General features: G+C 37.7%; 1 protein-coding gene across 11 annotated transcripts in view; it reads left to right on the top strand.

The window, feature by feature from the left end:
• The window catches only part of EIF5B (eukaryotic translation initiation factor 5B), a 37,852-nt gene that overhangs the window by 3,413 nt on the left and 20,663 nt on the right, over window positions 1-13,776 (top strand). For 2 of the 11 annotated variants that reach the window (XM_071430822.1, XM_071430823.1), the window contains exons 1-6: window positions 11,115-11,214; window positions 11,384-11,509; window positions 11,600-11,705; window positions 12,059-12,704; window positions 13,160-13,380; window positions 13,553-13,703. In XM_071430822.1, coding sequence (XP_071286923.1) covers window positions 11,132-11,214; window positions 11,384-11,509; window positions 11,600-11,705; window positions 12,059-12,704; window positions 13,160-13,380; window positions 13,553-13,703 — 1,333 coding nt within the window. In that variant the 5' untranslated portion in view covers window positions 11,115-11,131. Of the gene's footprint in view, window positions 1-11,092; window positions 11,215-11,383; window positions 11,510-11,599; window positions 11,706-12,058; window positions 12,705-13,159; window positions 13,381-13,552; window positions 13,704-13,776 lie in introns of those variants that run through there. The other 9 variants (XM_071430817.1, XM_071430816.1, XM_071430824.1 and 6 more) reach the window with 7 other exon arrangements.

Here is a 13,776-nt window from a genome sequence, read left to right as displayed (position 1 = left end):
ACAGAGAGCTGTCAGCCTCAGGTGTCCTTCACTGGCTGCGTGTGATTGCTCATGGTTGTGCTTTCATCTTCCTCACTCTAGGATCCACTTGAGATCATTTTATGTGCTTGGTTATGTGACTTTGCTCCTCACTGGTTATTCCATGAAGCTCTGTGGTTAGCTAGCTCCACAGTACATCTGAATAAGAGGAAGGCACTGTGCATTAAATACTATTTCTTTCTTGTTTGTTACCCCCAAAGCCAATTTTGTTCCGGTCTGTGTTTCTTTTAGCCAGCGTCTCTCAAGTTGTGGGGCGTTCTGTGCCGAGTCTGTAGAAGCCATCTCTGTTTATCGCATGTGCCTGTGCCTGCTGTGTCCTGTCCCTTCCCTTCCCAAGGCCACTGCTCCCATTCCAGGCCTGTATTTCTCTACACTGCATTATTGTTGTGGACTTGTGATTATCTCATTCTGTGCAGTGACTGTTTGTCACTGATTCTATATGAAACTGTGCTTGCAGCATGCCCAGGTAAACAACAGTAGCACCAATGGGGCATAGGCACCTGGTTAATTGGAGAAATTGCTGTCACAGCTAAATCAAGGAGCAGTTGCAGGAGGTCAGGAGTTCAGCCAAAGTAAGCCTTGACAGGCTTTAGTCCTGAGGTCTTGCCAGTGCGGTACTGAGCTCAGTAATTGCTCTTAGCAGTGACAGCACTGTCACAGGGCTACGCGGTTATATGGCAGGGAGAGGGATGATGTGGGAGAAGAATACAAACAGGCATGTGTTTGGGAAAAGAGGACAGGATGGTTACACTGGCTGTGTTTTGTAGCAGGAGCTTTGAGGGATGGAAGTGAGGATGGACCTGGGAGGCCAGTCATGTTTTGGAACAGGTGTTACCTGCAGAGGTAACTTTCATTTTCTGGTGGTCTTGGTTCTAGGTGACATCCTTGTGAATGTCACGTTCCCTGAGAGAGAGGATGCACTGCATGTTTGCATCTGTGGCTTGAATTTGGACTTCCAAAATCCCCCATCAGTCTCCCCTCCATTTCTGGTAAAGTGAGAGAGGAATGGCCCTGTGTAATCAAAGGCTTCCAGTTGGATTTGCTTGCTGTGTCTTCAGTTCTGTGCCATATAGTGCTGTGCTATTTATTCCCTCCTTTTACAGTTATGTTACAGGTACAATCCCTTATATCTATCCTTTTTGGCTGCAGCTCCCAAAGTGTGTGGCAGCTTATGGGCACAACTTGTAGTGCAGAGGAAGCATGTGGGAAGGTGCAGGTGGTTATGTTTATGCTGTGAATATTTGAAAATTGATGGAAGGCGATTTTCTGCTTGACACACTGAGACAGATTATGTAAGGTACAAGTAATCTTTACTCTGCTTTTCTCCCCTCAGCGCCATAGCTTTGACTTCTGTAGTGGAGTTTCCTCCTCCCCTGTTTCTGCTGAGTATGGTAGTGGTCATACCAATAGGTATTAATGTGTGTGGGGAAATGAGGCTGAGGATGAATTTTGTCTCTATGTACTTATACCTGTTTGTATAATAAGACCCTGAGTGAGATGATAGCTGTGATGAGCAGGAAAAGAATGAAAAGCAAGACTGTAGCCTGTTATGAAAACACTGCAAATCTATACAACAAATCTATACTATACCAGCACCTCTGTTATGCCCTTCTGGAGCTCTGTTAGTGGCTCCTGCTGCTGTGCATCTGCCAATGGAGAACATATTTATCCAGAATGGTCAAACACATGGTGACTTTGTGGTGTGTTAGGTGCTTTCTAAAGGTGGAGAGTGTCTTGGGGAAAAATAGCTCCTAAGCCTGAGTAGGGAAGTTGTTTTAATTGTTTCCTCTTCAAAATTTTTGTGTTTGTGGTAATCACTCATTTCAAATGAAATTTTATGGCAAATATTTCAATAAAAATATGAGAAATCTGAGTTTTCAAGCTTTTCTAATTGAAGAGCAAGTTCTCTGATGTATAGTCTAGCTCCTTTTGGGAGGAGTGTTATGCTTTGGTTCTTTGATATGGTTGTAAGGGAGAAGGTATGTCAAGGTTCTATCCTACTGTCTTTGAAATTTAGTTAGGAATTTTTTTAATGTTTGTGAAGAAAGGCTGTTTTAAACTACAGAACTCTGCTTTGAATCTGAGCCTCAAATTGCTGCTGTAGACTTCCTAGTGAGTGTGCTATGTACTCTATGTTACAGATTATTGCTTGCCTAGAATATGGATCTTTCCCTTTGAAGGTGTTAGCTTTTCATGTGTTTGTCCTCTTCTCCCAGCTTTAAGTCACCTTCTTTTTCTCTTAATAGTTTTTCTTAGCTTCCAGTAGGTAGTATTTAGCTGTGTTTATTCTTCTGCCCTTTAATAATGTGACCTGTTGCCTAGGCATTCCACTCTGATCATTCATGCTTATTGCTTTGGAAATTACAGGTGCTGGCTGTGATTCTGCAGCCAAGAGCGAACACAGCTGCTAAAATAAGACTTAGAGTGCTCTTACTGATGCTGTGTGTTTTATCTGGTGTTGTCTACTTTTCAGTCTGTTTGGTTCCTTTTCTATTAGTGTGTTAAGTAAAATCTTCTCAATGTTGTGTAGGGAAGTTCTGTGAAGGCTAGAACAGAGTTTGGAAACATTCTGTACACCAGTGTCACTGCAAGTTATCTGCTTCTCAAAAATATTTCCACAAGCAAAAGTTTCTGCAGCTCCATCAAGGACAATAGCTGATAAACCCTTGAAATCCCTGTTTTTCCAATCTCATCTGGAAGATGGAAGATTTTGTACTGAAGGATGGAGTAAAATAATGCAAAATAAATTTGCCATTACAGAAATTTGTTGTCCTGTTCTATGCAAATGTATATTTCTGTTCCTCTCAAGCTTACAGTTTTTCATATATACAAGAAAACGATATATACTTGTTGGATTTTATTTTAAAGCAAAACATCCTTGTAAAAAGTCTATAAGGATCATGAAATATTTACAGTAAGGGCAGCATAAACCAAAACCCACTACACTAGGGAGATTGTAAGAAGCAGCTTTTATTGTGGAAATCTTTATTCTTTTCAGTATCTTCATGGTGACATCTAAATCTCATGTGTAACTACTGTTCATGAAAAATATGACAATAGTACAATGCAATCCATCAGGAATTTCAGAACCTGTTGTTTCAGTTCTCTGAAGACTTCTGAAAGCCTAAAATATGTTTCTTTAAATACATGCTGTAAGATGAAGTATTGGTTTTAATTACAGTTCATGTAGGTGGGCATCATTTGCTCATTTGCTCTTCAGGATTATGGGCAATGTGAAGTGTAGTTCTGAAGTTGTTTTAAATGGTGTTTTTGTGATGTATTTTTATTTTATACAGTGAGATATGTAGGATATGGAAGTTGTGAAACACTGAACTTGGTGGTAGTTTCTGTTGTCTTTGCACTTTTCTTAAAAAAAAAAAAAAAAAAAAAAAGACTTGTTCAGGGAAGACCAAATGCTAGTTTTTTACTTAGTGTTTCATATTCCATGCTTTTAGTCATCTTATTCTCTTGAGATGTAAACACATAACCTGAACCATGAAAAGAAGCTTTTTATCTTGAAGTTTTGCTATATCTTTGTTTAAATGGGAATTTTAGGTTGTGGGTTGTGGTTTGTACTTATTTTTTTTTCCCTTTGGTGATTTTTTTTCTTCCGTTTTTGGTCAATTGCTCATTTGGTTTGGTGTTTTTTCTTTTTTTTAATCTGGTTTATATAAAGGAGACTTCTTATTTTTCTAGAATCTGTTTGTGTTAAAGGTGTAGTTCTCTATCTTTTTCTTCAGAAGGTTTTGCTTAGTTGATAGTTATGCCACTCTTTTTCTCCAGCCAAACTTGAAAGAGAAGGCATGACTCTTTAATATTAATAATGGAATCATTGTCTTGGGAGCTTGAATGAAAAGCAATTACCCTTTTAGTCAGATTTTACTTCCTTGCTCTCTCATGTAATTAGGTAGCTTCACCAGCTTCCTTCATCTATGAAAAATCACAAAGGTGTAGTTCCAAGTAAAACTCAGTTCAGTTGGGCTGCTGGACATTCAAACCCTGTGGTGTTCCCCAGCTGCCAGTGTACCTGCTTCCATTGCAGTGCATTCGGTGTTTATGGGTCCACAGTACAAACCAGGTGTGTGTCTGCTGCCCAAAAAGGGTTTTCTGCATGGACTTGTGGCCACAGGCTTGCCTGAGCTGATAAGAGGGGAAAATGTGGCTGGGAATGGGCAAGGAAGTAAATTCTTCCCTCCCCTACACCTTAGTTTGAGGAAAAGGCAAGAGTAGGGTGCCCTATTTCTGGGGCTGAGATTTTATTTTTATTCTTTAAGCAGCAGTGGTGGGTTGTGTAGCTGGTACTCAAATGGACACTCCTTCATTTTCTGGGCTGAGAAAGGAGCACAGTTCTTTCTTTCCTGAATTTCAAACTGTCTCAGTTATATGTAAGTTAAATGTTTTCAGTGGAGGAAAAAACAAAACCAAAAAAAGAAGCTTGTGGTGTTGAGTACTTTGATAGGCCAAAATGAGAAAAAGGCCAGGGCTTTGTTTTCATGTTTTGAATAGCCTTGCTGAGCCAGCAAATGCCTGCAATTTTAGTTTCATAACCCCCTTAAAGAACAAGTTGGTGATGTGGGGTTTTGAACAATTAAATGATTACTTCCAAAATGGCTTATGTTTTGGCACTGTTTAACCAGTTGCTCTAGAAGAACTTGAACTAGCATTCTGTCTTTCAAACAATCTTAATACTACAGGTGAAAACAGCTACAAGTATATCATTCAGCATTGGTAACTTGCTGGTTTTGGATAATTTTGTATTTAGAAATGCATCTTATTACTGGGTTTATGGCTCACATATGTGGAGGATGGATAAGGTATTCTAGGGAAACAATGATAAAGATCTGTCTAGAGGTATTAGTTTTACTTGGTCTAAAATTACTGCAAAACCAAACACATGGAAAGAGATGTGTTTATGTAATGTAATGGTTTAGCTTCTCTTCAGTCTTTTTGAAGGTCAAGGACTTTTTTTTCTCAACCAAATAAAATTACTTAATGACAGTGAGGTTCTTTTGAAGGTGGTTAAAAGAGCTGGTGTAATGTAATTGATGAAACATCTCCAAGGTTGCCTCAGCAAAAACGAGTCTTCTGATTATGCAGGAATGTGGGCAGTGAGTTCACAGCAGTGATGCAACTTTCCTGCTGTGTCAACTTGCTGACTCTTCTGCCCCTTGCACATGAAAGTTTGGTTTCTTTGTTTCAGTCTGGTTTTAATTGTAATTTTCTTATGTTTCAACTTCACCTTAACAAAGACAGATGAAAACCAATCCTAAGTAAAAGATTTTTAGCATGATTTAAGTTAGCATGTTCACTGTAAGATGAAGGCAAGCAAAAGTAATCATATTTGTGTTGCTCAGTGCAATGGATCAAAAAGTGCTTGTAATTTTTTAATCTGTGTGTACACTTTAGTTTTGCTTTCAGCAAGACAGTGCTATCCTGTCAACTTTGTTTGCAAAGCTGGAAGTTGGATTTCCAGTAGTTTAGGGCTTGTCTCATTTTAAGCTGAATTCTTCAATTTATTTTCCACAGTTTCATTTACCTAATTTCAATAGAGTCAAATTGATATGAATGAGGGCAACTCAGCTCTTTTGTATAATCTATTGCTCCACTCTTTCTGTTCCTGAATGGATTAGTAGTTTTTCGTTGTCCTTTATCTCTGCTGCCTAGTCAGAATGCCATCTCTGTCATGTGTAGCTGCACAGTGCCTGTTTATAATGAAGTTTTTCCTCTGTTTGGGGATATGTATTGTAGGTACTGTAATAAGTGTACTGGAAGTCCTAATTGTGTGTGGCTTTAAGAAAGCATGGGAGGAAAACATGCATATTTGCTGGTGGTCTTGCTAATGTAATGAGCTTGTCTGTTATTAGAGAGTCTGTGAAATGCTCTTGGTCAGGCTTTCCTTCACTAGAACCAGCAGGGAAAGCTGGAAGAGCTTGTTTGGCAAGGAAAGGCAATTATGCATTTAAGCTGCAGAAGTTCATTGAGCAAAGAAAAGGATAAAAGCTTATTAACTCTTATTTCAATAGCTGTAGCTGTAGTACTGTCTTCCTGCATTTGGCTTTGTTTTCCTGGGCAGTGCTGAGGAAGTGTTTCAAATTTCCATGCCTACGTTTGTCTGTTACAGAAATTCTGTTGCAGACAGTATCTGTCCTAGGTATGGCAGGTTCACACTATGAAAATCCCTTAATGATGAATATATTAACTATGTCAGTACTTGAAGTAAGTTTTTAACCTTCCATGGAAGAGAGAAGTGATAAATAGTTGAAATGTACTTGTAACTGTTCTGATGTACTTTATTAGGGAGCATTGATATTTTTTGTTATTTGAGAATTGTAGGTTTAAATCTTGATTTGGAGCATGACAGCTTCTGTTCTGGTGAGTGGTGCACTGATAAACACCTGTAATATTGTTGACTGAAAGAAATGGTGGAACATCAGAACTTAAAAATAAATCTTGCTAATTGTGAACAAGTATTAGAAACTGTCAGCTTCACCGTGTGAGCGTTTTTTTTAACTGAAATGGGAAAGCATGCCTGTAAAAAACTAGAGTGAACCCTAAAATGCGAAAACTAGGATTAACGTTAATTTCAGTATCTGTAAATCAGAGTTTGTGTTTAGGTCAACTCTGGTATCCAGATGGCTTCCCCAGGGAATTTCTAGGTTCTGGTTGTTGCAGGCTATTGCATCAGAAAAAGAACTCCATCCAAAACTGTGCTTGTTTCTCGTGTTTAAAAAAAAATAAACACCCCCTCAGATAAAATAAACCAAACACCTTAAGGTGTTTTTAGTATTTTTTGGCAGATGTGATGTATTAGCTGAGGGGTTGGTTGGTTTGTTTTTAAAGTGTGTTCCTATTCTTTACTGCTGTTTCCTTGCTGTAACAGCAAGAGAAACACAGCAGAGTTTTTGGCTTTTTTTCTACGGACTGTGCATCTATCAGTCACAAGATTTTTTTCCCTTTTCTGACTCAATAGCTTGCAACTGTGTGGGATCTTATAAATAGCAGAGCTACTGGATGTCTTTGTACATCTGACTGAGCAGCGGTAGGTGACAGCTCTTTCATTTCCTAGCTGTTTTATTTTTCCCACTGAAAGAAATTTAATACTTATCAGCAGGATTTGGAATTGTAGCTTTATTTGTTGTTGAACATATCTGTTTAACATGAGCAACTTAGGTTGTGTTTTGGGTATCAATTTCTGTTACTGGCCCGATCTGATGCTTTGTTTGTGTGAGTTAGGTTACTGAATTTCTTCTGTTGCCTATGTCCATCTTAAAAATCTCCAAACACTTACTTGGGATGGTCTGGGAATATTTGATCCTAGCTTTGTACAGAATGTTGTGGTAGGACAGCTTTTAACTTGTGACCCAGTGAATATTCAGGAATCTATCCTTAAGTGGATTCTCCCATGTAATACAGGTGTTCACTAGTCTGTGCAGACAACTTGTACTGAAACCCTTTTGGGGAACAGTAGAGTTCTTAATGTAGCTTCTAGGGCATTAAGGGAAATATTTTTTCAGTATAAAGTATGTAAATGTTTCTGTGTGCTATTTTAAAGATTTACATTACTGTAATCTTGCTTAAATGGCAAAAGGCAGTGAAATTGTGTAGGGAAAATGATAAGCACTTTCTTTTTGATTAGTGATGTAATTCTAAAGAAAAATATTTTTTTTGGTATATGAAATATAGTGATCTCTGTGTACATGTTATTGATTACTGCACTCTCCTTTAATTAATGTGACTGGTATTTTCCCACTGCAGAGTTTTGCCCTACCTTAGGCACAGACCTCTGTGGAAAAATGTCTGCAGCCATTTTTTTGAAAACTGCTTGTTTAGGTTTAAGTGAAGTACACACACCTAATTCCTGCTGTAATTTAATGCATTGAAATGCTGCTTTAGCAATATCAAAACTCTTTTTATATCTGGCAACAAAAATAGAGGCTGAAATCAAAGTATGTGAATAACAGAGGTGGCTTAGGCTTCGTCTGTGAAACAAAGACAAAGGAAAATCAGGGAAGTAACTCCATCTCTGCAGTGCAGTAGCACTTTGTTTTCCAGATCTCCTTGAGCCTCTTATGTTGGGGAAATGTGAGGGGTTTTTTTAAGTGCCAAAGCATTATGGCTTGAATGGTCTAAGGTAGTTAGTGAGGCTGTGAAATCTGTGTATGAAGTCTTCATACAAAAGCAGTTTGAGGTCAAAATTGGAAACCTCGTGAGCATTCCAGTCCTTTCAGGTTCCTGTATCAAGCCCTCTTAAGAGTTGGACCCTCGTAAAGGCTGAATGGAGACCTTTAGGAGATCTTGGAGAAGGAGGCTCCTGAAAGAATGTTTGGGTTTCTGAAATGTGTGTTGGGGGACTGCTTAAAAGCCTTTACAAGAAAAAGTTCCATGGTGTATCTAACAATGCCCATAGGAAATGTGATACATGTTATGTGTCTAAGTGTAGTGGTTCCTTATAAAAAGGAATAAGAATCACCCAGGAATGGAGGGGAGCACCTTCTTAATTTTCTTTTCAGCTTTCTTATGAAATCCTAGTGGAATATTATTAGAGTTTTAAAAGCTAAGGAAATTCAAGATCAGTATGGGAATAAACTTATAGTAATGGAAGCCAGGGTTTGAATTCCTTAGGTTTCCAATTATATTCTTACTTGTTAGTTCTTATGAATTATAGTTATATCTATAATTGCATGCAGCCTTAATTTTACTTCTTATTTCACTGAGGCTCAAATACTTGAAGCTTGCTCTGTCACTTCTTAGTAAATGAAAGTGTAGTGGAAAGTATAGAGGATTTTTTGGTTGGTTTGTTTGTTTGCTTGGGGGTTTTTTGTTGTTTTTTTTCGTCAGAAACCATTGACCATTTTTTCAGGAACTAAACAATGAAAGACAAGTTTGGAAAGGCTTTTGTATTGATACTGATATTGTGACAGCTGGGTGATCATTATTATTAGTATTATTAACTATTATTATTATTATTCCTAAACTGTTCTTGCTGGTGGGTGTGAAAACTTAATGTCTGTCAAATAGCCTTTTCAGTGTTGGAGGTGGTTTTTTTTCCCCTAAAGAACTTTTCTTCTTGAAAGTTTGGTTGTAGTGAGTTGATTTAACAGCAAATAAAACCTTACCCTCTCAAAGCCTGTACCCTGGAGAACATGAGATACCACATGAGATATGACATCTTCTTTGCTTGTAGCAAAAAACCCATGTGTTTTGTGTTTGGACATAACTTTCTGCTAAACTGCATTGTGAAAAGTCAGCCTTGGTAATATCCATGTAAAATATGAGCTGTTTAAAGGCCTGGTGCTTTGGTGTCTGAACAACCACATGGTTAAGATCCTGTAGTAAGGGGAGCAGTGCAGCCTTGGAGGAAGTAGTAGTAGAGCATGTGTTTTGGTGTTTTAAATCTACTTCAAGCTTGGGTATGACTCAGTCTCCTCCATTAACTCCTAGAGGAAAAGAAGGTAAGCAAGTGGGCTTAATAAACTTGATACTCAGCACTTAATGCAAAAACAAGTTTGAAGGCCCATGTGTAGGCCTGGATATAATGTAGTTAGCCTGACATTAGTGCTTTAATTCTAGGTGTAGAAGTGAGTGGCGTTTTTATTTCAGCTGTTACCCCTGATACACAGCCAGTTAAACTGCTTATAAAAATGGCACTTTAATTGCTGGAGCATCAAATCATCTTAGGGTGAGAATGGCCAAAATGTGTATTTTCTCTTGAGGGAGGTGAGGATTACTTTAGAGAACTATTTGAGTTCTCTAAAGCATTAACTATTTGAGACAAACGTTTCTTTTAACAAATGTATTACAAATCAGCGCATGAGGAAGTGTTCCTAGGTGTATTTTAGGTGTTTTTTCTTTTGGCTAAAAGTATCTCTGGCAATACAGGTACTGTGAGGTACTTTGTTGTGCTGCTTTTTATTCGGTTTGTCCAGTCTACCCAGAAGAAAAGATAAGATTTAAAAATACAAATAATCAATCTTGGCCGTTAAAGAAATGACATACTTTGTTGCTTAATTGTGCTGTTGTCACATGGAGACAGTTTTTGGTGACTTGTGTATTCCAAATATATCGGCATTCACTTGCAGAAGAATCCAGCCCTTTCCTTTTTGCAAAGAGAACTGCAACTTAGACTTACTGAATTTTAGAATCTGTAGCTGACTAATGAAATACTTGGTTTTCTTCATTAAGATTCAACTTCTGGATTTATAAATTGGGACAACTGAAGCTCTGGTAATTTAGAATTTGCTGATATCTCGAAAGTCCTGAATCTGGAAGAAATTGATTTCTCTTATTTTCTGGATATAGTTTTGGGTATTTGGTGAGTCAGCCTTTGGCTGATTTATCCTGAGTGGGTGCTAATAAATGAGACAGTGAAATTGTAAAACAACAGTTTTTTGTCCAGTTATCTAAGAGGCAGTTAAATGAAATATTAACAGCTTGTTGATAAAATGGGTTTTGAAACTGCAAGTTGTGATAAAAAGTAGCATCAGACCAGTTTTGATCTAAGCTCTAAGTGTGAAGCATAGAATAAGTAAGTCTCCTTTCTTACAATTGTACTGTGAGTGTGATTAGGTGGTAAAATGCCTGGACAAAAACTTCTTTGGCTTTCTTTAGGCCTCAGAGAGGTAATACTAGGGCAAGTGGTACAAATGATTGCTTGCCAACTACATTGGTATTTTTTATTATATGCTTTAAAGTCTGGCTTGGGGCTGGATTCTGTTCATCTGTGTGACTTCTTTTCTTGAAAGGTAATAAAATTTTTTATCTGATGGCAAAGCACTGGTAACTGTTACTGTGAGTTGGAAGCTGTAGAGAACTTTCACTTATTTGCTGAATAAAAATACAGCAGTTTTTTTGTTTGCTAAAGGGTGTTTGAAGGAGCAGATAAATATCTCTTGGTAGGATATCCCCTGCTTGTGAATTTGTGCTTCATTTTTACACTTTGATTGGCTGCTTTTCTATCAATGACACTTGTGAATTAAAGGGCTGAACAACTTATCTTTTGGAGGACCAAAGTCAAACAGTCCAGTTACATTCTTCCAAGAAGTTACATCAAATTGCACAGCTAAACTTTCAATGCTGGGGTTGCAAGAACTGAATGTGTTTTATTGTTCCACCTCCCTTCAAGCAGACCCCATGTGTGAAGGTTTTTTTCCTTCCCTTCCTACTGAGTGGAATAAGGTAACAGTGCATAATCGTTTGTTAAACATGGAGCATTTTTTCCTGCATTGCATATGTTTTATGATTGATTTTGCATTTTGAAATGTTTATTTTTTTATTCAAATGGCTTCTACTTATGTAAACTTAACGTTTGAACTAGTGATAACCCTGCTTTCCTTCTTCATTTTAGTGCAAAAGATGATATTGATATTGATGCCCTTGCTGCTGAGATAGAAGGTGCTGGAGCTGCAAAGGATCAAGAGCCTCAAAAATCTAAAGGCAAAAAGAAAAAAGAGAAGAAGAAACAAGATTTTGAGTAAGTTAGGGTTTTTTTCCACGTGCCTGATCTTACTTCATTGTCCAAAAACTCAGTTACTTAAGTGCCATAACTTCTTTCTTATTTTAGTGAAGATGATATCCTGAAGGAGCTGGAGGAACTGTCAATAGAGGCGCAAGGAGGGAAAGTTGACAGGGAACAACCTTCTACAGGAAAGGTGAACACTGAGAGGGAGGTGGGCTTTTTAGTAGGAAATAATTAAAATATGAGATACTTCTGTCCCAGAGAACTTCTAGTGTAGTAGAAATCCTATGTGAAATGTGTGGCTAGCATGGTCTTTTAATTATATTTGATCATATTTTCATAGTAGAAAGTCAGTCACAAAAAAAATGTAGTCATGCTGACAACTATTCAAATCCAATCAGAATAAATCTTACTTGTGGGCTGAAGTATGGTACACTCAGCAGGAGCAGTTATTGCTTTCAAACTTTGTGCTCAATAAGAGAGGTTTTTCTTGATGTATCTCAATGCTTAGTTCATGATGGCAAGTAATTTTCATGGCTGATTATTGAATTGTTTAATTACCAGGTTGAAAATGACAATGAAGAAAGCATATCAAAGCAAGATAAAAAAAGAAAAGGAAAGAATAAAAAAGCCAATCTGGAAAATGACTATGACAGTGAGGAAGTGGAAGATAAAGATAAAAAATCTAAAAAGACTCAGAAAGCAAAACAAGACATGCTTTCTGGCAGTGATGATGATGATCATGAGACACAACTTAAGAAAAGCAAAGGGAAAATGCAGAAGTCAAATAAAAAACACGATTTGTCAGAAGAAGATGAAACTAACATTAAGAAAAGCAAAGAGCGTGGGGGAGGAGTGTCTGCAGGCGAGAGTGGTGATGAATCAGATGCAGTTTCCCAGTCTAGAAAAGGACAAAAGAAAAACCAAAAGCCAAAGTCTGCTCCTGCTGCAGAGAGTGGGGATGATGAAGAAGAACCTTCATTCAAAGTAAAAACAGTGGCTCAGAAGAAGGCAGAAAAAAAAGAACGTGAAAGAAAAAAACGTGAAGAAGAAAAAGCCAAATTGAGGAAGCAGAAAGAGAAAGAAGAATTAGAAGGTGGTAAAGAACCAACAAAACCAAAGGAATCTCTAAAAAAAGCTGAAGAGAAGGCTTCTCCTGAAGTTACAGCAATCCCTGGTGAGAAAGGAGAGACTGCTGCAGGAACAGAAGGTTTGTAACATGGTTTCCTAAACTTTAAATTAAATACTGTAGTTGTTATAAGGCCAGAGAGATGCCTGGCATAGTGTGTTGGTTTATTTTGAATTGTGAATTCTAGAAATTTGGTAGCCTTGTCTGCCTGTGTGTTGGCTCACAGGCGGCTGTGTTTTCTGGCCTGTAGTTTGTTCAGGTATATGAGAAAACAAGCCAAATGGTGAATTCTCATTACAGTTCTGTATTGCAAGAGTACTTTTTCACTTCCCTGTTTTTCTGATACTTCAAGACTTCAGGCCATGATGTAAGAGAGCTTAATTGTTTTCATTATGAAATGTTTATATAGTAGCTAGTGAAAATATTCCTCATCAAATAATAATTTGATATTATTTATCATATTTGAAACATAAATTTTACTTAGAGTATCTTTGAAATTTCCGGGGTCTTTGAAAATATGCCTCTTCTTTCTGTAGCTGATGACAATGAGGGGGACAAAAAGAAAAAAGACAAGAAAAAAAAGAAAGGTGAGAAAGAAGAAAAAGAGAAAGAGAAGAAGAAGGGTCCCAGTAAAGCCACAGTTAAAGCAATGCAAGAGGCCTTGGCTAAAATGAAAGAGGAGGAGGAAAGGGCAAAAAGAGAGGAGGAAGAACGCATAAGACGACTGGAGGAACTTGAAGCAAAACGCAAAGAGGAGGTACCGTATCTCTCACTCCAAGGATAAAATAAGGGAGTAACTTTAATCTGTCTGCTTGCTGGTGCAGTTAATGAATTAATCCTTAATATGTTCTCATAAACAGAATGTACTTGGGCAGCTTTTGTGTAAAGCATGCTTTAGGGTTTCTGCATGTTTATTTCTCTTTTTCTAGGAACGATTAGAGCAAGAGAGGAAAGAAAGGAAGAAACAGAAGGAAAAAGAGAGGAAGGAGCGTTTGAAGAAAGAGGGAAAGCTTTTAACAAAAACTCAGCGAGAAGCCAGAGCCAGAGCAGAGGCTACTCTTAAACTACTCCAAGCTCAGGGTAAGCAGTAGAGCTTAATAATTATTAAAACCAAACTGAACCAAAAACCCCAACCAAACTTTATATCCATTAT

Source organism: Agelaius tricolor, unplaced genomic scaffold (assembly GCF_023055355.1).
Source record: "Agelaius tricolor isolate 1412-34295 unplaced genomic scaffold, bAgeTri1.0.p SCAF_7, whole genome shotgun sequence".
Classification (NCBI taxonomy): domain Eukaryota; kingdom Metazoa; phylum Chordata; class Aves; order Passeriformes; family Icteridae; genus Agelaius; species Agelaius tricolor.
The sequence above is the reverse complement of the archived record's forward strand: the minus strand, read 5'-3'. Positions and strand labels throughout refer to the sequence as shown.